This window comes from Hirundo rustica, chromosome 10 (assembly GCF_015227805.2).
Source record: "Hirundo rustica isolate bHirRus1 chromosome 10, bHirRus1.pri.v3, whole genome shotgun sequence".
Classification (NCBI taxonomy): domain Eukaryota; kingdom Metazoa; phylum Chordata; class Aves; order Passeriformes; family Hirundinidae; genus Hirundo; species Hirundo rustica.
The window spans coordinates 4504304-4525738 of record NC_053459.1 but is presented as its reverse complement, the minus strand read 5'-3'; the positions used below and the strand labels follow the sequence as shown (position 1 = coordinate 4525738).

General features: G+C 50.1%; 1 protein-coding gene across 2 annotated transcripts; it reads left to right on the top strand.

Annotated features, from left to right (window-relative positions):
* Nucleotides 1-141: 141 nt before the first annotated feature.
* THAP4 (THAP domain containing 4) lies at nucleotides 142-20403 on the top strand. Of its 2 annotated transcripts, XM_040073709.1 has the most exons (6): nucleotides 142-263; nucleotides 1120-2276; nucleotides 13897-14056; nucleotides 15517-15626; nucleotides 16465-16568; nucleotides 20069-20403. In XM_040073709.1, exons 1-6 carry the CDS (start codon nucleotides 187-189, stop codon nucleotides 20186-20188), a joined length of 1728 nt encoding a protein of 575 aa, XP_039929643.1. In that variant the 5' UTR covers nucleotides 142-186; the 3' UTR covers nucleotides 20189-20403. The 2 variants fall into 2 exon arrangements, with proteins under 2 accessions (XP_039929643.1, XP_039929645.1); XM_040073711.2 differs by lacking the exons at nucleotides 142-263; nucleotides 1120-2276 and adding an exon at nucleotides 5241-5359.
* The last annotated feature ends 1032 nt before the right edge of the window (nucleotides 20404-21435 follow it).

Below are 21435 nucleotides of genomic sequence, written 5' to 3'. Positions count from 1 at the left end.
CACCTCGGCCAAAATGGCGGCGGCCATGTGGCGGCTGCCATGTTGTGCCGTACAGAAACCCCTTCCCCAGCGGCGAGGGGGGCCGGGGTGACCCGGCTCCGCCATCTTGCCGTACGGCAGCGCGGCGGGGCCGGGGCGGGGGCCGGGGCGGGCCCGGCCGGCCGAGGGCGGCGGCGGCGGCCGGAGATGGTGATCTGCTGCGCCGCCGCCAACTGCTCCAACCGGCAGGGCAAGGCGCGCCGCGGCGCCGTCTCCTTCCACAGGTAAGGGCGGCCCGCCCGGCCCGCCGCAAGTGCCGCGGCCGGGCCGCCCGCGCCCCTGTCCCGCTCCCCCCCGCCGGGCCCCCACGGCAGCGGCTGCCCTTTGTTTCCCACAGTGGAAACCGGCTCGGGGCTCCCGGATCCTCCAGCCCCGGCCGGGCAGCAGGAGCGCCCCTTGCCGCGGGGCCCGGGCCCTCCCTGGCCTGTCCCCCCGCCGTCCCCCGGTCCGTGCCCCCCGCGGCCCGTCCCTCGCTGGGGATGCTGCCGGCCGTGAGTCCCCGGGAAAGGTCCCTGTCTCGGGAGTCCCATTGCAAACGGATGAAGTGACTGGTTCCCCTGCTCAGGGGCTTTCTTCCACTCCAGGCGTCTCTACACATAATTAAATGCTATTAAATACAGCCGGTGTAGGCAGCACCCGGGTTACGGAGGCAGCGTTGGGCAGCGTGTTGGCGGAGCTGGGTGTTTTGGTGGTGGTCACGTCTCCCTTCCTTGTGGACAGGCTGTTCCTCGTGGGGCTGCTGGAATAATGGATCGATTGCTGATAAAAATGGAAACAACACCTTTTAGTCCTGCGCTTTTTGTGGAGTGGAGCTGTTGATGCAGTGAATGAATATCAAATATTTCAGCCCAAAGTGAAGTAGTTCTTGAGTGTAATTTAATTTGTAAATGAGTGTAACTTACCAAAACACAACTTTCCCCAAAATCTCCTAAACCTAGCCATCGCCTTAGTCATCTTAAAGGTTTTTTCCAACCTCAACAGTTCTATGATTCTATGGCTCTGTAATTCTTAAAGTACCAACCCTTGTGATTTCCAAAATGTGGCTTATTTTTCAGTGGGTTTTGTCTGTTCCTTTTTTAGATTCCCTCTGAAGGATTCGAAGCGCTTAATTCAGTGGCTGAAAGCCGTTCAGAGAGACAACTGGACTCCCACCAAGTATTCCTTTCTTTGCAGTGAGCACTTCACCAAAGACAGTTTTTCCAAGCGCCTGGAAGACCGGCACCGGTTGCTGAAGCCCACTGCTGTCCCTACCATCTTCCAGCTCGTGGAGAAGAAGCACGACAAGCTGGATTATGTCAGGAGCCGAAGGAAAATAGCCAGGCGGGCGCCGGTGCGGGATGGGGAGTCCCCGCGGGAAGGAGGCGGTGAGGTAGCGCACAGGGCCCCGTCTTCTGGCCAGGACTTCATGGTGATGCAAGGGACGAAAGAGATGGAGGAGGCCGCTCTGCAAGAGGAGATAGGATTGATGCCCAAGGAGGAAAAGGCCCTCCACGGCCAGCTGGACAGCCCTCGGAGAAGGACGTTAGGGGATCACTTGGGTGCGAAGGCTGGAGCGCAGAAAAAGGCCGAGAGGTCTCCTGTGGAGGATTGTGCCAGGGGCAGCTGGGCAGGGAGCTGGGTGGCGGACAGGAGCGGCGTGTCGGTGGACGACTTCACCCCTCCTGCCTCTGGCGCTTGCAAGTTCATCGGCTCCCTCCACTCGTACAGCTTTTCCTCCAAGCACGCCAGGGAGAGGCCGTCCCTCCCCAAGGAGCAGCTAGAAAGGAAAAGGCCAAAGAGAGACGTGGAACCGAGCTGCAGCAGCCACCTCTCGGGGCACGACAAGGCCGTGACGGAAGCGTCCCCGACGTCGTCCCTCACCGCCACCCCCCAGAAACCCTCCCAGGGTCTGTCGGCGTCCCCGGCAGACCTGACCCCTCGGCCCGCCGCCGAGGCCGTGGTGGGGCGGAAGGGCGACACGGACGCCAACCCTATGTCCATCAACGAGGTGATCATGTCGGCCTCGGGGGCCTGCAAGCTCATCGACTCGCTGCACTCGTACTGCTTCTCCTCCCGGCAGAGCAAGAGCCAGGTGTGCTGCTTGCGGGAGCAGGTGGAGAAGAAGAACGGGGAGCTGAAACTCCTGAGGCAGAGGATCAGCCGCTCTGACAGCCAAGTCAGGAAGCTGAAGGAGAAGCTGGATGAGATGAAGAGGAACAGTTTCCCTTACTTGAACAGCCTGATATCCCAGGACTGTGGTCAGTATTCCCAGGGGTGCTGCGCTGAGGTGGAACTCCCTGTTTTCTTAGGGGTTGTTTAGGTTGGAGGCTGTAAAGCTGTGGTGGGGAAAAAGTATGAGAAAGGGACATTCTGGGAAGGAGAAGTGGCAGCTTGAGTGAGACCAATGGATGCAGTTTAAAGAATTTGCTCAGTGGGCACACAAGTTAATTCTTATATCCGTAACCTTTCCAAGATGTGGAATGGGAATTTAGGTTGTGGTGTTGCAGGCGACTCTCTTGATGAATTTATTTTCTTTTCTTTCTGTATTATTTTAACTTGTTTGTGATGCAGTGGCTCCTTTTAGGGTTTTCCTTCTTCCTTTGGAGCGTGTCTGTGATTTTTTTCCTGGTGTCTGGTGTGTAAATGAGCTGTCCTAGCAGCAGGTATCTGGGAATGCCATTACTGTCCTCGGTGGCATAAGAAATAGTTTTGATATTGGATTTCATATGCTGCACTCAGTACTCAGGATACAGGAAGTGTAAGTGAGGTGGGAGGAATCAAATATGACAATGTCATGATGCACATTGAGGTCACGATTTGTGAGCAAATGTCTGTGTCTGCTTTGGTCCTTTCCTCCCCTGGAAGGCAGAAGAAGTCCATAAGCATAATAAAACAGGGAATGATGGAAAATGCTTCTCCATGAATTACAAAAATAATAATTAAACACCTGAAAGCATAGGGGAGCTCAGTGAGGATCAGGTCATGTAAAAAGTTTGTTACCTAGGAGTCAAATTGAGCCATAGCCCTTCCTGCAAAAAAAAAAAAGTATTTTTTAATGTACAGTGACTGTGGTTGCAAGGTGCATTTCAGGGCCAGAGCTGAGGACCATCTGATGGTGGGGTGTGTGTGTGGCTGCTGAGAAAACATTGGGTTGCCTTGGGAAAGTTTCGTGATGTGGGGCTTGCTTGGAGAACTCATCACCTGTGGGGGCTTGGGTGTCTCCCGATGGCTAATCTTCACCTTGCCTTTAGCAGAAGAACTTCATGGCTTCTTCTGGAGCTTTTGGGCAGTCAGAAGCATAATTTGGCACAGACAGGCACGTTCTCCAGGCTGTTGCAGCACGGCCAGCTTCCTCACTGAAAGAGGAAAGTAGACCCTAACAAAATTCATGGAGGTTGCCACCCAGCACTACTTTTCCCATATGTGTCTAAAGTATGGGAAAACTCATACTTTTATTTGGGTAGAGGGGGGAAAGGTTTCCCCCTGGGAAATCAGCATGGTCTTGTTTGTACCTTCTGGTCTGTGTTTTTGTGTTGTTTAGGTGTCAAACTAAAGAAAAGAATGAAATACAATTTGAGGGTTCCATAGTTGTCATTCATATATATATATATATATATCTTTATGTACATATATGAAGTATTTATTTATATATATGTCTAAAAAGGTGTCTGCCTTTGTTGGAATACCTTCACTGAGATACTAATTGCAGAAAGAGTATCTTTAAGGATGTTTTTCTTTATTCTGGTAAGCACTGTGATTTTTCTCCTTTTCCTCAAGATTAGTGTTTTTATACGTATATCTTTGAGAAGTGAAAATTTTATGTTTTCGTAAAAGATATTCTTAATATATGAGTTAAGTGCTCTATTTTATAAGGGAAAACATCACTTTTCTTGATGAATTGACCAATTCATTACCCATTCTGCCATCTTTTATCAACAAAGCTGGAGATCAATGTGTGAAAATGAACCATTTTGGCAATTGTAGCTTGGGAAGTTTATATGGAACCCTTTGGCTGGGGACTTTTTGAAAGGGTTTGTTGGTGGCTGACTGGTTTTTTTTTTTTTTTTTTAGCATCATCTTGGTGCTCTTCTGTTTTGGACTCTTTTTTGTGTGCTCATAGTTTATGACAGTAAAAAGAGCTGATGAAGTGCAGCCAGCTGCTGCCAGGCAGAGTCTGGTTCATGCCCAGACACCGAGTTTTACTGTAATACAAAGCTGAGTTAAGAAAGGCTTTTCATATTCGTAAAAGTGCAGTCAGGTAACACATTGGGTTAATAACAGTCTTTGTTAGTGGCCACATCTCAGTTGTCCAAACTCATCTGATGTGCAGTCAAGGTGATGGTTTTAGCTGTGAACCTGAGCCTGCATATTTTTTTCTGCTAAAGGCAGTTCCTCATGTATAAAGGGTTAGGGTTGGACTGACCGCACCGACCGTGCAGGTTGTTACCTGTCTGCATCCCTCACGTTCAGCTGCTTCCACAAAATTCTGAGCACAAAAAACGAACTTCAGGCGCACACGCACTCAGCAGAACTTCATTTCGGTGCTAGTTCTCACATACTTGTCTCTAGTGAGACAAATGCATTTCTGCTGGCTGTGCCTTAGCGCAGCGCTGCCTGCCAGCCACGCTTGGGGCCGGGTCACTCAGGCTGGGCAGGTGGCTCCCAGCTCCAGCTGTCACGATGTGCTTGACTGGTGTTTCCCAACCTGTCTTGCCAGGGGGATCGACTGGTTTAGGAGAAGCCCCACGCTGTCTCAGGCACAGCACAGCTGCCATGGCGGCCTTTTCCATCTAAACTTTGAATCTGGGCGTTTGTTTGGTAGGAAAATACTTCCTTCTGTTTCATGAGGTCCGTGGGCCGAGGGCTGAGCAATGCTGTTGGATGAGCGCAGTTAGGCGCGGTGTACCGGGCAGGACAGGGTTAGATGTGGCGTCTGCAGGATGACAGGATGCACCAGGAGAAATGAGGGACAGGCAGCAAGCAGCCAGGGACATGTCCTGGGGAAGGCATGGCTGTTCTAACAGCTGCCCAAGCGCTGTCTGACCGTCTTGTTCTGCACAAAGGTCTCGCAGCTCTGCTGCATCAGCTGTGCTCGCTCAGACAGGAGATCCCAGCAGCTCCTTCCTCAGCATCACCTCCCCTTGCCGTGCCCCGGTTCGGCCCGGTGGTAAAACTACATCTCCCAGCAGGCAGCAGGATCGGTGTCTTACCCAAACGTGAGCTCACTTCCCTCATAGCCATCTTGCCACCCTGCGCAAAGCACTCTCTGGGGCAGGGGGGGCTGCAGGTAGAGCAAAGAGCAAAATACCTGCAGGTATGGCTGGGCATGGAGCAAACACAGGTAGGTTTCCATGGGATTCGAGTTCCTGCGTTCATCAGAGAGGTAAAGCTCTTAGAATTCAGCTGCCTGCGGGGGTATGAGGAGCCTCTTCCATGCTACATGTCTGTTTTCGTGAAGGTCATATTAAAGGCAGGAGAGTTTGCAAAATCAGTTCATGTGAAAAATGGTTCGAACTCTGCTAGGAACCTGCGGGGAATCTGGCTTGGGTTTGTCTTTGAATATCTGTGCAAAGCCAGTGTAGAAATGGGGTCATTGACAGTACTTTTTACATGCAAATAAAGCGTAGTTGCTGAACTTTGGAGCAAGCAGAAGGACGGAGCACTTAATGAGGTGGAGTCCTGAGGCCTGGTCTGTGGGGCCTGAAGTGGTGTTACCCATTCATGTTGCAGAAAATGAACAGCAACATCCCATTCCTGACTGGCAATGAGAAGTGTGGTTGTGCGTGGATGGATGAGCTATGTTTTCACCTGTCTGAGAAGGACTGGACCAGCAATGGGCTGGTGTCCAGTTCAGCTGGGAAATGAAATGTTTCTAATGGGTCACAGAGATGTGCTGTCAGGGAAATTGCCTCCACCAGGACAGGCACTGCTAGCCTGGCAGTTGCATGTTAGATTTTGGAAGAAAACTGCTTTTATTCTGAGACATCAGGTGCGGCTTGTGATTTTTTTGGTGCCCTGTCTGGGATGGGAATGGCCAAGGTAGAGGGTGAGTGTTACAAAGAACAAGGGTAATAAAGTAAACCAAGAGTGAGATAAGGAGTAGGAGTGCGTGTGCATAGGGGCTGAGTCCATGGTAGAAGGTATCTGGAGAGAGGCTGAGTAAGACTTCACTGTGGCCTGAGCACTTGGGTGGGAGGTGAATTGTTTTGTGCTCAGCATGGGAGCCAGCAGTGTGCAGGCTCACCAGCTTTGGGACTTGGTTGAGGAAGGTGGCTCTTTGACCTCCCCCTTGGAGAGAAAGGCAGTTGGAAGGGAGGAAACAAGGCTTTTTGCACTGCTGATGATTTGATTTTCAGTGGGATGGTCTTGTTCTTTCTAGGGTTTTTTTACCTAATAGTCTATAGAGTTTGTGCATTAAGCATTTAATTTTGCAGTGAGTCGGCAATGACTCACAACAAAAAACCAGCTTGCAGCTAGGAAGCAATGAAACAGCAAACTAAGGAAAATTCGAGAGAAAGACTGAGCTCAGGTAGGGTGTTTGTTTTCTCATAACAGAGTATAATTTAAAAAATGTTTTCTCTGTATTTTGTAAAGCAGAACTCTGGCAGTGACTACAGGGACTGAAGCATTACCACCTTGGCACTTGGCTATGAAATGAATTACTGAACCTATAGCATAGAACATTTGTGAATATAGCCACATTCCCAGCTTTTGGAGCAGAGATGGGATGATCTGTTCAACAGCTGATCTGCTGACACCTGGTTGAATGCATCTTTCTTGAGGGAGAAAGAGTTCTAGCACAGGAGCTGGTGGGGGCTGTTGATAGGGCCTTAAATTAGCTGGGAAAGGGGACAGGGACAAAGCCAGGGTCACCAGTGAGGAGCAGTGAGCTGGAGTGCCTGAACTTGAGGAGAGGAGCACTCATGGGATCCCTCAATCTGCTTCCCCTGGTGTTGGCTACAATGTTCCACACCAGAAATGTCTCTGCATTGATACACCCAGCGGGAGGGACCAGTGAGGAGGAGCTCTGAGCTTTGGCCCAGTCCCACAGATCTGACATCATTGGCATGAGTGAAACCTGGTGGGAGATTTCCCTGTGACTGGAGTGCCCTGAAGGACAGTTCCAGGCTCTTCAGGAGGGAGAGGCAGGGCAGGAGAGGCAGAGGGGTGGCACTGTGTGTAACAGAAGGGTTGGAGCATCTGGAGATCACAATTGGAAATGGCACAGTTGAGAGCCTTTGCGTAAGAATCAAGGGGCAAACAAATAATGCAGATTTCACTGGGAGTCTGCTCTGGACCTCCCAGCCAGGACAATGACACTGACAAATTATTCCTTGAGGAACTAAGGGACAATTCCAAGTCAACTGCCCCAGGGGACTTTAACTTGTCAGAAATTAACTGGGAGCATCCCACAGCTGGTACAGCCTGTGCCAGAAGGTTCCTAAAAACACCTGCATGACAACTTCCTGGGACAGGTCCTCAGGGAGCCGACTTGGAAAGTTGGTCTTGATCTCCTGCTTGTCACCAGAGGGGATCTCATGGGCAAAGTGACCATTGGGCCCTACCTGGCCACAATGACCACGGAGCCATCGAGTTTAAAATCTCTCGTGACAGGAGGAAAAGTGCCGGAAAAACGTCAGCTCTGGCCACGACAAGAGCAGACCTCAGGCTGCTCAGGGAATTAGTGAGTAAGGTCCCCTGGGAAATGTTTTTGCAGGTGCTGGGGTCTAAGAGTGCTGGTCACTTTTAAACATCATCTCCTAAGGGCACAGGAACAGCAATTCCTAAATATCAGAAGTCAAGCAGGTGGGACAGAAGGCTGGCTCTGGTGACCAGGGATTTCTCTTGGAAATAAGATGGTAAAGGAGGGTGTGTGCCCAGTGGAAGCAGGTGACATGGGAAGAACATAGAGATGCTGCTCCCCACTGCTGGGAGAAAATTCATGCAGGCAAAGCTCGACTGGAGCTGAAGCTGCCAGAACTGCGGAGAGCAATAAATTTATTTATTTTTTTTTCAAATATATAAATGGCAAAAAGTAGTTTAGAAATAACATTGGCCCATTCCAGGATGAGGATGGTCACCTCACAGAGACAGGGACAAGGCAAAAGTGTTTAATGCTTTTTTTGCCTCTGTCTTCAAATGGATGATGGATCTCAGTGCCACGAGCGGGAGGACCATGATTATGAGAATGATCAACTCCCAGTTGACCTAGAAGTTGTGCAGGATCTGCTGCTCCAGCTGGATCCCTACTAATCTGTGGAGCCTGATGGGATTCATCCAAGAGCTGCTGATGTCATTGCAATGTCTGTCTCAGTGGTTGATTTTTGAGCAGTCTTGGGAATCCACAGAGGTTGTGTGGAAGCTGGTGAGTGTTGTCCTGATTTTTAAGGACAACTCCAGAAACAACAGACTTGTCAGTCCCAATTCAGTGCCTGGTAAAATCATGGAAAAGATTATTCTGGGAAGTATTGAAAAACACCTAGAGGACAGTGCAGGCATCAGTAACAGCCAGCACAGCTTCCTGAGGGGAAAGTCCTGCTTGTCAAATCCTTCTATGATGGGGTAACCCGCCTGGGTCATCCAAGAAAGCTGGGAGGTGGAATCCTTTTGGACTTCAGCAAAGCTTTTGGTACTGTCTCTTACAGGGTCCTTCTGGACAAAATGTCCAGCCCACAGCTGGATAACTTTGGGTCTGGCACAATGAGTGACAGTGACTGGGGTGACACCAGGCTGGCAGCGGTCACTGGTGGGGTTCCACAGGTCCCTGTCCTCAGCCCTATTCTCTTCAACATCCTTGTTAGCAACTTAGACACAGACTTGAAGGAATACTGGAGTTCACAGTCATCAGCTGTCACCTCCCTCAAGGGCAGAGAGACCTCGACAAATCAGAGATAGACAATCACCGGCTGTGTGGGGGTTAACAAGGGCGGGTGCTGGATTCTGCACCTGGAACAGGGCAGCCCTGGCTGTGTGTGTGGACTGGGTTAGGGCTGGAGACCAGCCCTGGGAAGGGACCTGGGGGCCCTGGTCCATGGCAGGAGCAGGAGGAGTCAGCAGTGTCCTGGCAGCCAGGAGGGACATCCCTGGTCCTGGGGGACATGAGGCCCAGCATTGCCAGATGGGCCAGGGAGGGCATTGTCCTGGCTGCTCTGCGTTGGGGCACCACGGTATAAACCAGACATTAAGGTACTGGAGTGTCCAGAGGAGGCCACCAGGTTGGGAAAGGGTCTGGAGAGCCGTTACGAGGAGTGGCCGAGGGCACTTGGTTCGTTCAAGCTGGAGAGGAGGAGACTGAGGTCAGACCTCACTGTGCTCTTAACGTCCTCACACAGGGAAGTGGAGGGGCAGGTACTGCTCTCCTCACTCAGAAGCTTCAGCTTCTGATTGTGTGTCAGTTGGTTTGACTCCTGACTGGGTGTCAGGAGGCATTGAGGATCCTTCACCTGAATCATCGTCTACTGGTCGATCGGTTTTGTCCGTGTGCTTCTTTCCTTTCTTTATTGCAGCAACTGCCGGTGTCTTAGCCTCACTGTCTGGTTTAGCTGCAACCTGAGTAACTGTGGGGTTGGCTGCAGCCTGAGTGACTGATTTATCTCCCTGCTCCCTTGCCTCTATCTGCTGCCAGTGTTTAGCAGTGTGTGACTCATTTTAGAAAAGCTATAAACCATATAGAGGAAGCTCACCAGGTGAAATACCAGGAAGGTGGTGTCTTTAACGTTCAGGAGACCCTGAACATTCTCCAAAAGTGATGTAACTGACTCAAAAGAGAAGAAGGAAAGAAGAGGCTGAAGAGCCTCATCCCCTACTCCTCCTCTAACAAACTGGGTGCAATTGTTGATAAATCCCCAAAACATGCTGCTGGAACTAGGACGCAGGGTAGGACGAAAAAACCATAAACTGAACATACCCAGAACAAACTCCAGTATCCAGGTACACTCTCTCACTCACTCATAGAACTCGAGGAAATGGCAGGAAGCTGAGTTGGGGAGGTTTAGGTCAGGTATCAGGAAAAGGTTTTTCACCCAGAGGATGGCTGGGCTTTAGAACAGCTCCCAAGGAGGTGGTCACAGCACCAAGCCTGCCTGAGTTCAAGAAGTGTTCAGACAACGCTCTCCAGCACATGGTGTCATTCAGGAGTTGGACTCAATCCTGGCAGGACCCTTCCAACTCAGGGATATTCTGTGGTGGAGCTAGTGCACATCAGTGCCAGGAATGTTTTACTGGTTTGCTGGGGAGAGCATCAGCAAAGTGCCTGAAGGGGTGCAACCCTCAGGGCAGAGCAGAGGAGTATAAAGCCACCTTCTGTACTTAAATATGGACAGAATATTCCAAGTGAGGCTGCTCCTTAGTTACCAGAACTTTGATGATGATTTAATCCCAGTGGGCAACGGTGCTGAAGAAAGAACTTGAAGGGACTGCCCAGTTGATGCTGCAGACCCCACACTTTGAAGACTCAGGGATTTTGTCTGGGGATTTGTGTTGTGGTTTTTCAGTGGGGTTGGGGTGGTTTTTTTGTTGTTTGTTTTGGTTTTTTGTGGGGTTTTTTTTGTATTTTTTCCTCAAGTTTTCTGCAGGAGGTGTTCCCCTGCTCAAGGAAATTGGTTAGCTGCCTTGTTAGCAACCAGCTGGCCCCTCACTGCAGCTTTGCTGATAAAGCTGTGCAGGAATTTGTGCCAGCATAGCTTTCTGTGCCAGGGCTCCCACTTGAGAGCCACGCCAGCTGTGTAGACATGGCCCAAGGGGGCTGTTCAGCTGCTCTGTCTGCTTTGTCTCAAGGCAGGGAGAGCACAGTATCTCCTGCTGCAAAGCCTGGACAGCCAGTTCCAGGCTGACTGTGTTACAATGCAGGGTGGGATTTGATTTGTAAACTCTCTGGGAGTGAAAAATATTTCGGAGCAGTCTCTCTGTGAGTTTGGAGGGATGGAGCGGGGTCAGGTGGTGAAATGGAACTGACCTGTGTGCTCAGGGCCTGGGCATGGTTGTGGCCTGAGTGGCTTCCTGAAGGAAAGAGATCAAGGTGATCAGGTTGCTTATGAGTGTGGTTTTGTCCAAACTGTTACAGCTCATGAGTGTCATGGCTGATTTCAGTGAGATTTTGTACAACCACAGGATGGTTTGGGTTGAAAGGACCTTAAAGCTCATCTTGTTCCAGCCTCCTGCCCTGGGCAGGGACACCTCCCACTACACCAGGTTGTAGGGGAATTTGATCTTGGAGAAATTTGAAACAAAGCAGCTCAGCAAAGAACTTCTTGTTGTTACAATAGTCTTTCATTTACCTGCCCCAACCATGACATAAAAAAGCAAATTGCTTTTCAAACAGATGCTTTTTCTGGGGATGGATTCAATCAGACTCTCTCCTAGCTACCTCCCCTCTTGCTTTTCCACTTTCCCAGCCCAACCTTCCAGCCAGGAAAGAAAAATATCTTAGTCCACCGGTCAGAGACCAACACTGAAGGTAAGAAGAGCACTCCATGGGATGAGGTCGGGATGTCTGTACTTACCTGCACTTCATTCAGTCCCTGGTCCATATTCACTTCTGCTGCTCTCAACGTTTCCAAGCCACATGAGAACTAAAGAACTCTGAAGCTTTGCTGCCATCTAGGTAGCTTAGAAAAGTAATAATGATCACTTGGCCATGTTGTTTGCCCAGACGCCAGAGACTTCAGGATGTACGGTTACATCTTCCCTTTCCAGCTGGCTGGAATTCCAGCTCTTTGGAAGTGAGACCAGCTCGCCAGGTCAGGCTGGATGCTGCACAGCAAGGCAGTGGGGTAAAGCTGGGGGTGCTGGAAATGATCACTTGGCTTCTCTTGGTTTATAATCAAGTCTAAAGAGTGGGAATGGCTGAAGCCATTCCTTTCATCTGTTGTTTTGGTGCTTTTCCTGAAATGCAAGCAGAAGAAAAGGAAGTGCCCTATGAAAGCACTGTGGTGGCAGAAACTGTCCTGCTTCTGGGATGCTGACCCAGGAGAGGGCAGCAGCAGCCCAGGCTGCAGGCTCCTGCATCTTCTGCAAAGCTTTGCTTTTCACTTCCATCGTGGGAGATGAGCCTGCAAAAAGCTTGGAAAGAAAGGCAGCAGAGAGTGAAAGGCAAACATCAGCTGGAGGGAGGAGCGGTACCCTCCTTCCCCAGAGAACTGTGTGCTCTCCTCATGGAACTGGAAGGGTGAGTACAAGGAAATACTGTCCAGTATACTGACACTGCTGTACAGATTGTGGGAATCCTTTTCCAAGCCCTGGGCAAGCTGCTGGGGACTGCGCAGTCTGACAGGATGTTCTACACATCCTGGCTCTGATGCTGTAGGCCTTTATCACCGATTTCCTAGGGAGCTCTCATGTTTCCTCATGTTGCTTCCCTTGCTAAATACTTCAGGATAAAGCAAAGCAAGCAGCAGCACTTCGGTGACAGGGGTTAGCTGTCTGTGGGAGAATGAGTGCCACAAGTGTTCTCTTTTATCCAGGAAAGCTGCTGTTCCTTCTCCTTTGGCATTTCAGGAGTGGAGTGTCCTTCCTCCTCACTCAGTCTTTTAGTCTGACATTTTGTAAATAGCACAGTGAAACTCAGACTGGTCAAGCAAATTTTGGCCTCATCCTTACTCTTTTAGGTTGTGATTTCTCCCTGCAGTTGAGTCTGTGCCTTTTAGACCAGCCAGACAGGCAGCTTGTTCTTGTATTCTTGATCTCACTAGGTGTGGAAAACACCCCCCTGGAACGCCCACCTTGGCAGTATGAAAAATTTATCTCATGAGGGGGAGGAGGACATGCTTTAAGCTTACTTCAGTCATATTTGTCTGCATAACAAGCTACTGAGATTTGCAGGCACCCTGTTTGTGTGGGAATCCACCTTTCCCAACATCCCATAGGTGATGTTTTGCTTTCCCTGCTTACACCTTAGTAGTGGATCTGCACTGCTCTTCACATGGCTTTAGATTGTCTGCCTCCGTTTTCCTGATGTATTTTTTTCAGGTCACAACCTCTGAAAGTAAAACAGTAAAAATGTTTATCAGAACTCTCCTACAGTACCCAGCCTGACAGAGTGCAAGAAGCATTTGGACAATGCTCTCAGGCACATGCTGTGACTCTTTCCTGCACAGGGCCAGGAGTTGGACTTGGTGATCCTTGTGGGTTCCTTCCAGCTCAGCTTATTCTGTGGTTCTGTAAAATGATTTGTTAAAGAAGTTTCAACTTTGTGAAACAGACCTTGGTTGCTTTTTCATAACTGCAGTGACAAAGGGAAGTATCTTTCTCTTCCATTTACTCTTTACCTTACAGGCACCCAGATCTTCTAAAAATGTTTGTCTCAGTCCAGAGCCTTCATAGAATAGCTTCTGAATGTCCTTGCTTGTCTCTTGTACGAGTTCAGGACATTGTTAACCTCTTAAAAATATTATAGGCAAACTTTGATCTTGAATACATACAATTTTGAAATGAGGACTCATTTCCTTGGCCTTTGAAACTGACAGGAACACTATGTACTCAGTGCTTGAGAAAGATTAGCCCAGAGCATTAGAGGTTTCATTATCATTTAATGATTATTCTTTATGCTGAGGATTCAGTCATCTTCTTCCCTGCATGTAGATGAGAGGGGGGTTTTCTTTCCGATCAAGCTACAGAGAGGAGTCAGAAATGGATCACCTGCAAGAGTGCTCTGTGTATGGCTAAGAGCTGGTTTGGAAACAGACCCACTTTCCATGACTGTTCATTGTTCCCATCTCCCACCTTGGAGCTGGCACTGCTCTGATGAAAAGCATTGCTGTGGTGTTGAGCCATTTCTGAGGTGTTTTGTGTTCACCTCCAGCCAGCTGGAGGCAGCTCACAGCAACCTGCAGAGCACAGATCCATGAGTTTTCTTTCTTTCCTCTTCCTTTTCCTGCACAGAGACTCCCCAGCTGAACCCTGTGATGGAGCCCCTGTCCTGGATGCTGGGCACCTGGCTCTCGGACCCGCCAGGAGACGGCACCTTCCCTACGATGAAACCCTTCCAGTACCTGGAAGAAGTGCACATCTCTCACGTGGGGCAGCCCATGCTCAACTTCTCGTAAGTCCAGGGCTCTGTCTGTGTTGGCAGCAGCTGTTGGATTGGAGCAGGCATGGCTCCAGGGTGATTTCTTACTTGGGTTTCTTTTCCAGTGGCAAAGTACACAAATTTTCACCTACCAGACGAGATGATGCTGTGGTATGTGACTGCATGGTCTGACTTTCATTTTCCTTGAAGACTCGTGATTAATTGGCATTCTTTGTGAAATTCCCACTTAGAATAAATGAAGGAGCTATGGCATGGCTATCAAGTTTGTCCATTTTAAGCTGTGGCCCTCAGTCTTCACCACTGTGGAAATCTGAGGAAAATGAATGCTTATCAAACCATATGGGGTAGGAGGCAGGTGCCTTAACTACTTGCTTTGGCTGCAAGTGGTTGTTCTAAGAGAAATCAAAAGAAATCCAGAGAGAGGGAAGTGACAATCTGACTACTGCTCAGTACTGCTCCAGTGTTTTCTTGGGAAGGGTGAGTTGATGGAAAGTGTGTTGCTTTGAAAACCAAGAAAAAAAGAATTACAAGATGGGAGTGCTGTGTGAGGGATGCCCTGTGTTCCTGGAGTGGGATGGAGCTGCCAGCTCAGCCTGTGACTGCTTCAGTCTGATTTCCAAATGAAACAAAGCTCTGACAGTCTTGCTCTGGCTGCACCTCCCTCCCCAGCTTGTGAACACTTGCTTATTTGAGTCACCTTTTTTTTTTTTCCCCTCCTTTTCTCTGTGTCAAGGAGTTACACAGCTGTGAACTGTTGAGCTTCCCTGGAAGCGCCAGGGAAATAGGCAGCAGTCCTGGAGGACAGACACCCTGTGCTTTCCTGGCTTCTGGAGCAGTGGCTCTTAAAAGACAGTCCCTGTATCCCTTAAATGCTCCAAGCACTGAAGGCTGCCTGATTTAAGTTTGTTTCTCCTTTGATACATATTACCATGTTATAGGTGACCAAACCTACGGTCCTTTAGGCCTCCTGAAGAATAAATAGAGTCTGAGCTGAACTTTTTATCTTTTTGAAGGGGGTGATGGGAGAAATATGTCTGCTCTGTTGCTTGCTGCAGCAAGGAATATACAGAAAAAACAACTGTCAGGTGTAAAAGCTAAATAGGGATGATACAGTAATTCCAGATATTTATTTGAGAAAAGGAAGCTTTTGAGACAGGTGTGGCTTCAGCATCTGTGAAATATCTGTGTTCCTGAGGGGTTTCTGAGCTAGTTCTTAGAGTTTCTGCACCCAGGGGCTGTGGAAAATCTAAAGCTTGAATTTAAAGACTTAACTCCAGCTCTAAGAAATACCTGTGCCTCTGTAAGTAACCATATTTTTCCAGGTTTACATCTCCCAACTCTGAAGTGTTGTCAGTCTTTTACTCTTCAGAGAGTACTGCGGGCACTCATGTGGTTAAATAAGAGGAAACCAGGCCAAAAAATGTCTTTTGAATGCAAAACACATCAGGTTTTGTGCTCTGATTCCCCCTCAGGTTCAACGCCTTCCATCCGGATACCAGGAAGCCCATGCACCGGGAATGTGGATTCATCCGCCTCAAACCTGACACCAATAAGGTGGCCTTCATCAGTGCCCAAAACACAGGTACACACCTGATACCCACGTCCTTACCCTGCTGGGCCATTTCATCACTTTTTCAGAAAGTTCTTGCACCTCTCAGCGTTTTATTTGATTAATTTTCCCAGTGGGAATCACCGCTCTTTGGCACTGGACCCACAGTGGTTTCCAGGCTAGGAGAACCTCCAGCATGTGGATGTAGCACCTTGGTCCTTCTTACCTTATGGGGACTGAATGAGAGAGAAACACCTCTAAGTTATTGAAAGTGTTAAACCCCAGTTGATGCCTAAATTTGCATCTAAAATGACAGGTGCTGAAGGGAAGAGTGCCACTTGTGCTGTGATACTCATCCCACACGGTGTGAATAAGTCTGGCAGGGTTTTTGTGAGCAGCATTCCAGTCTGAGGTTTGTCAGTAGTGCTAGGGCAAACAAAACCATTCTTCACAGGGGGTGCTGGTCTAATAGGGCATGGAATGGTTTGAGTTGGAAGGAACCTTAAAGCCCATCTTGTTCCACCTCCCTGCCATGGTCAGGGACATCTTCCACTAGACCAGGTTATTCCAAGCCCCATTCAACCTGACTTTGAATATTCCCAGGGATGGGGCAGCCGCAGCTTCTCTGGACAACCTGTGCCAGGGCTTCACCACCCTCACAGGGAAGAATTTTTTCCTAATATCTAACCTAAATTTCTTCTTTTACAGATTAAAAACTTTTTCCTTGTCCTATCCTTTCCTGAATGTGTAAAAAATCCCTCTTCCTCTTTTATAAGCCCCCTTTTAAGTACTGAAAGGCCAAAACAATCATTGTGACACGCTTAAACAACCTTTGTAGCCCGATAACATGCATGCCCTTGCTTTCCCCTAGGTCTGGTGGAGGTGGAGGAAGGGGAGGTGAATGGACAAGAGCTGTCTATAGCTTCTCACTCCATAGCCAGGATCTCCTTTGCCAAGAAGCCCCATGTAGAGCAGGTGAGTGCGCACAGAGTGAGCCATTCCCAGGGCACTGCTTGCCCCAGAAGGAGTCTGGCTGAGAGGATATGTTATTTAGCATGCTTTAATTACAGAATGCCATCAGGAGTTCTTGGAAGTACTGCATAGCATCCTGGTTTATTCTTTCGGTAAGAGCCTTCAGAAGAGATTTTGTACATTATGAGACCCAGAGGGATCATTATGATAAAAACTGACAGGCTGGATCAGCCCAGCTAACCCAGAATCCTGTCTCCAGAATGGCCAGTAGCAGATCCTTAGGGAAGAAAATATGAAAGCCTTGGCTAAATACTCCTTTGTGGCAGTGGGAGTAGTTATCAATGCTGGTTTTCTGGATTGGTTGCAGTATGAGGATGCACATCTAAGGTATGGTCAGTATTGGGCCTCATGAGGATATTTCAGGAACACCTGCAGATCTTGCCCTCCTGCTTTTCAGAGCATTCAGACCTTGCTCTGGGCTCTTTTCCCATCTGTGGCTGCAGGGTAGGGCTGGCACTTGCTGTCAGCTCTGCCTTTGGTTGGCTGCTTTTGGGGGTTTGTCCTTTATGGGGTGTGATACAGCCAGCTGTGAGTCAGTGGCATCCTGGAAGTGTCACTCACATCTGAAGCTGCCGTGGCTGAGCAGCAGCTGAGAGACAGCGAAGCTGAACAAGCTCTCACAGCCTGGTTTTTGTGTGCTATAAAACTGATCCTTAGACAGCAGAGAGCACAAGTTTGTGCAGATGTAGACAAAAATTTTATTTGCCTACACAGAAAGTGTCCTAACCTTGGAAAGTCCCAGCTCCCCTGTCTTTGGATGCATGTTTCCAGTTGTTGGGTTTCCCCTTTCCCAGGAACAGCTGCATTGCCTCCTTCTCATAGCAAAAGTAAAGCCATTAGGTACTGTGGATGTCAGCAGGGAAGCAGAGTTCTTAATTGCAAACATTTAAATAAAAGGGACTGTCCTGTTTGAGTCACTGCCTGAACTGTGGGCAGATAGGCTGGCAGGAGGAGAGGGGAAAGCACAGAAAGCCAGCAGATGTCTTCCTAGTTGAGGGCTCCAAGGCTGGCTTTGGCTGGAAGAAGGAAGCTCTCAGGCTGGAGATCCAGCTCATCTGGCATCTGTGGAAGTTCAGGCCCAGGGACTGGTCCTAGTGAATATCTGAATATCTTCACCTTGCTGCTGAAGGAGGGTGTGGACTGAGAGGGGTTGTCAGGAAACCAGCTCCCAGAGCCTTTTCTCCTTCACCAAGAACAGCTTAAATTTTCTGTGGAAACAAAGAGGCCACAGTTTGTGAGAAGGACGTGTGTGCTGCTGCTGCAGTTGCTCATTTTGAGAAAATGTCACCATATTGTTGGTGAAAAGTGATTCAGGGTAGCTGTGGCTCGGCTGAGCTGTCGCTGAGGCAGGAGGACCCATTTCCTGCACCAGGCTGTGTCAGGAGTGGTTAGGTTGCTTGAAGAATCACTTTGAAAGGTGTTATCAATGCAGATTGAATACAAATTTGTGAAAGCACAGCTTAACAACATTTGATGGCAAGGTTCCCTCTGTTACTGTTCATGGATGAGGAGGGGCAAGGACAACCTCCGTTCTTTATTGGATGCGGGGGAAATATAGTAACTGAAGATGAGGAAAAGGACTTAACACCTTCTTTGCCTCAGTTTTCTACAGGAAGACAGGTCATCCTCAGGGTAGCTGAGCTCCAGAGGGGATAGATAGGGACAGGGAGCAGAACAGCCCCCTGTAATCCAGGAGGAAGCAGTTAGAGACCTGCTGAGACACTCTGATGCTCACAGATGTCTCTGGGACCAGATGGGCTCCATCCTAGGAGGATGAGGGAGCTGGGGGATGAGCTCATCAGAGCTGATCATTTGCCATCAGTCCTGACTCACCAGGGGGCTGGGGGTGCCAATGTGAGCCCATCCCCAAGAGGAGCTGGAAGGAGGATCTGGGGCACTCCAGGCCTGTCAGCCTGACCTCGGTGCCTGCCAAGGTGAACAGATCACCTTGAGAGCCATCACACAGCACCTACAGGATAGCCAGGGGCTCACACCCAGTGTGGGTCCTGCCTGACCAACCTGAGCTCCTTTTACAACCAGGTGACGCGCCTGGTGGATGCAGGGAGGGCTGTGGATGTGTCCACCTGGACGGCAAATCCTGTGACGCCGTGTCCCACAGCACACTCCTGGAAAAGCTGCAGCCCACAGCTTGGGCAGGTTCCCTCTCTGCTGGGAGAATGAAGAACTGGCTGGAGGCTGGGCCCAGAGAGTGCTGGGGTTGGTGCTGGATCCAGCTGGCAGCCAGGCACTGGTGGTGTCCCCCAGGGATGTGTGTTGGGCCCAGCCCTGTTTAATATCTTCACTGATGATCTGAACGAGGGGATTGAGTGCACCATCAGCAGATTTGCAGATGACACAAGCTGGGAGTGGGTGTCAATCTGTTGGAGGGTACTGGAGCTCTGCAGAGGGACCAGGACAGGCTGGATAGATGGGCAGAATCCAACAACATGAGGTTTAACAGGTCCAGGTGCCTGGTCCTGCACTTTGGGCACAGCAACCCCTGCAGCACTGCAGGCTGGGGTCGGTGTGGCTGGACTGTGCCCAGGCAGAAAGGGACCTGGGGGCACTGGTGACAGCAGCTGAACACGAGCCAGCAGTGTGCCCTGGTGCCAAAGAAGGACAATGGCATCCTGGCCTGGATCAGGAATGGTGTGGCCAGCAGGAGCCGGGCAGTGATTCTTCCCCTGTGCTCGGCACTGGTGAGCTCAAGTGGTGTGTCCAGTTCTGGGCCCCTCAGTTTAGGAAGGACATTGAGATGCTCAAACCCATCCAAAAAAGGGCAACAAGGCTGGTGAAGGGTCTGGAACACAAGCCCTGTGAGGAGCAGCTGAGGGAGCTGGGGGTGTTTAGCCTGGAGAAAAGGAGGCTGAGGGGAGACCTCATCATTCTCTGCAGCCACCTGGAAGGAGGCTGTAGTCAGGGGGGGTTGGTCTCTTCTCCCAGGCAGCCAGTGACAGGACAAGAGGACAGAGTCTCGAGCTGCCCCAGGGGAGGCTTGGGTTGGACACTGGCAATCAGTTGTTCACAGAAGGAGTGATTGAGCATTGGAAGGGGCTGCCCAGGGAGCTGGAGGAGTCACCGTCCCTGGAGGTGTTTAAGAAAAGCCTGGATGTGGCACTCAGTGCCATGGTTTAGTTAGTAAGATGGTATTACATCACAGACTGGACTTGATGGTCTCAAAGGTCTTTTCCAACTTAGTTAATTCTGTGATTCTGTGGACCTGCCTTGTTCCATGGACAATGGCTGGAGCTAGTATTGTGGAGAGGGTGCTTTCTTCAGGAGAAAAAACTCCTTGGTTATTTGCCTGCTGTAGTGAGGAAATCCTTGGTGGTGCATTGACAGCAGGCATGTGGATGGCAAAGGGAAGAAAGCACAGGTGAGGGATTCAGCTCGTGGACGCTCATTGCTTGATTTCCTTACTTCTTTTCCTGCCCCCGGTTTAGATTACCAGAAAATTCAGGCTCAATTCCGATGGGAAACTCGAACAAACTGTCTCAATGGCAACCACTACGCAGCCCATGACTCAGCACTTACACATTACCTACAAGAAGGTGACACCCTGACACCGGGAGTGCCACGTCTCCTCGCTGAGGGCAAGGAGCAAGGACATCATGCACCAAGGGCAGCAGCAGCTCAGGAGCACGGCGTGGCAGACCCTGGAGCCCGCGCTCGTCCCCTGCGCCCCGGAGCTGCTCGTCCTGTTGAGAATGTTAACTCAGATGTTTCCGTAATGGTATATATAAAAAAAAAAAAAATAAATAAAAGGCTTTTATTTTTATGGCTGTGTCTTTTGGCGTGAGTGAGGGGTGGTGTGTGCTGCCTGTTCACGAGTAGGTTTTGGGTTGGAGATCCAACCTCCAGGACAGCCGGGATAATTCTGGGGGAGCTGCAGGTTCTGGAATGGATTTGCACTGCAGGGAAAGATCCTGAGAGCTCCAGAGCCTGTCCAATGAAATTTGGCTTAAATATCAGGAGGGAGTACCTACATCTTGCTCTGGGACAGAGGAAACTGTCACAGGTCTGATCCCAATGGTTCTGTCCAGCAGTTTGAGGGGAATTACTACGGTGTGGGAGGTCAGGGCCAGACTTCAGTGCAAATTATCACAGGAGTCTGGGGGACAACTGCAAGCCAACAAGCAAGAGAAACTGCTAACATCAGGGCTCAGTCTCAGCAATCTCCCAACTCTGGAATCAGGATGCAGCGTTTGATCTTTGTGAAATCTCAGTGAGTCCCTCAGCAATGAGGGAGGCGAAGGACTTTGATCATTGATCACTGCTGGCCTGCAGCAGAGACTTCAGCAGGGGCTGAAGATGACCTCTGGAGGTCCCTGCCAGCCCCAGTCTGGGAGTGTAACAGTAGCACAGCCCCAGCAGGGACCGCCTGGAAGGGAGCTGGGCAAACACTGAGCTGTGCAGCCCACTGCCAGGTGGGCTTTGTGCCACAGGGTCTGTCTGTGGATGGGAGAGCTCCTGGGAGTGCCCTCAGAGCCCTGTGATGGCACCAGAGTCACCATCACTCACTTGAGGTGGGTAACTGAGCATGGGGTAGTGCCATAGCACTCAGGCTGCAGCCCACTAGCAGCTGGGGAGTGCTGCCAGTGACTGAGGAACCTCAGAGTCCTTCCAGTGACTGAGGAGCCTCTGAGAGCTGTCAGTGACCAAGGAGCCTCTGAGTGCCACGAGTGGAAGCCCAGCCTTCAAGTCCTGCCAGCAGCTGAGAGAAGTCCAGGAGCACCGATGGCGGAGGCCAGGCAAGAGCCATCAGCGCCACGACGCGTGAGGTTCTGCCGCATCTGCGTGGATTTCCTCC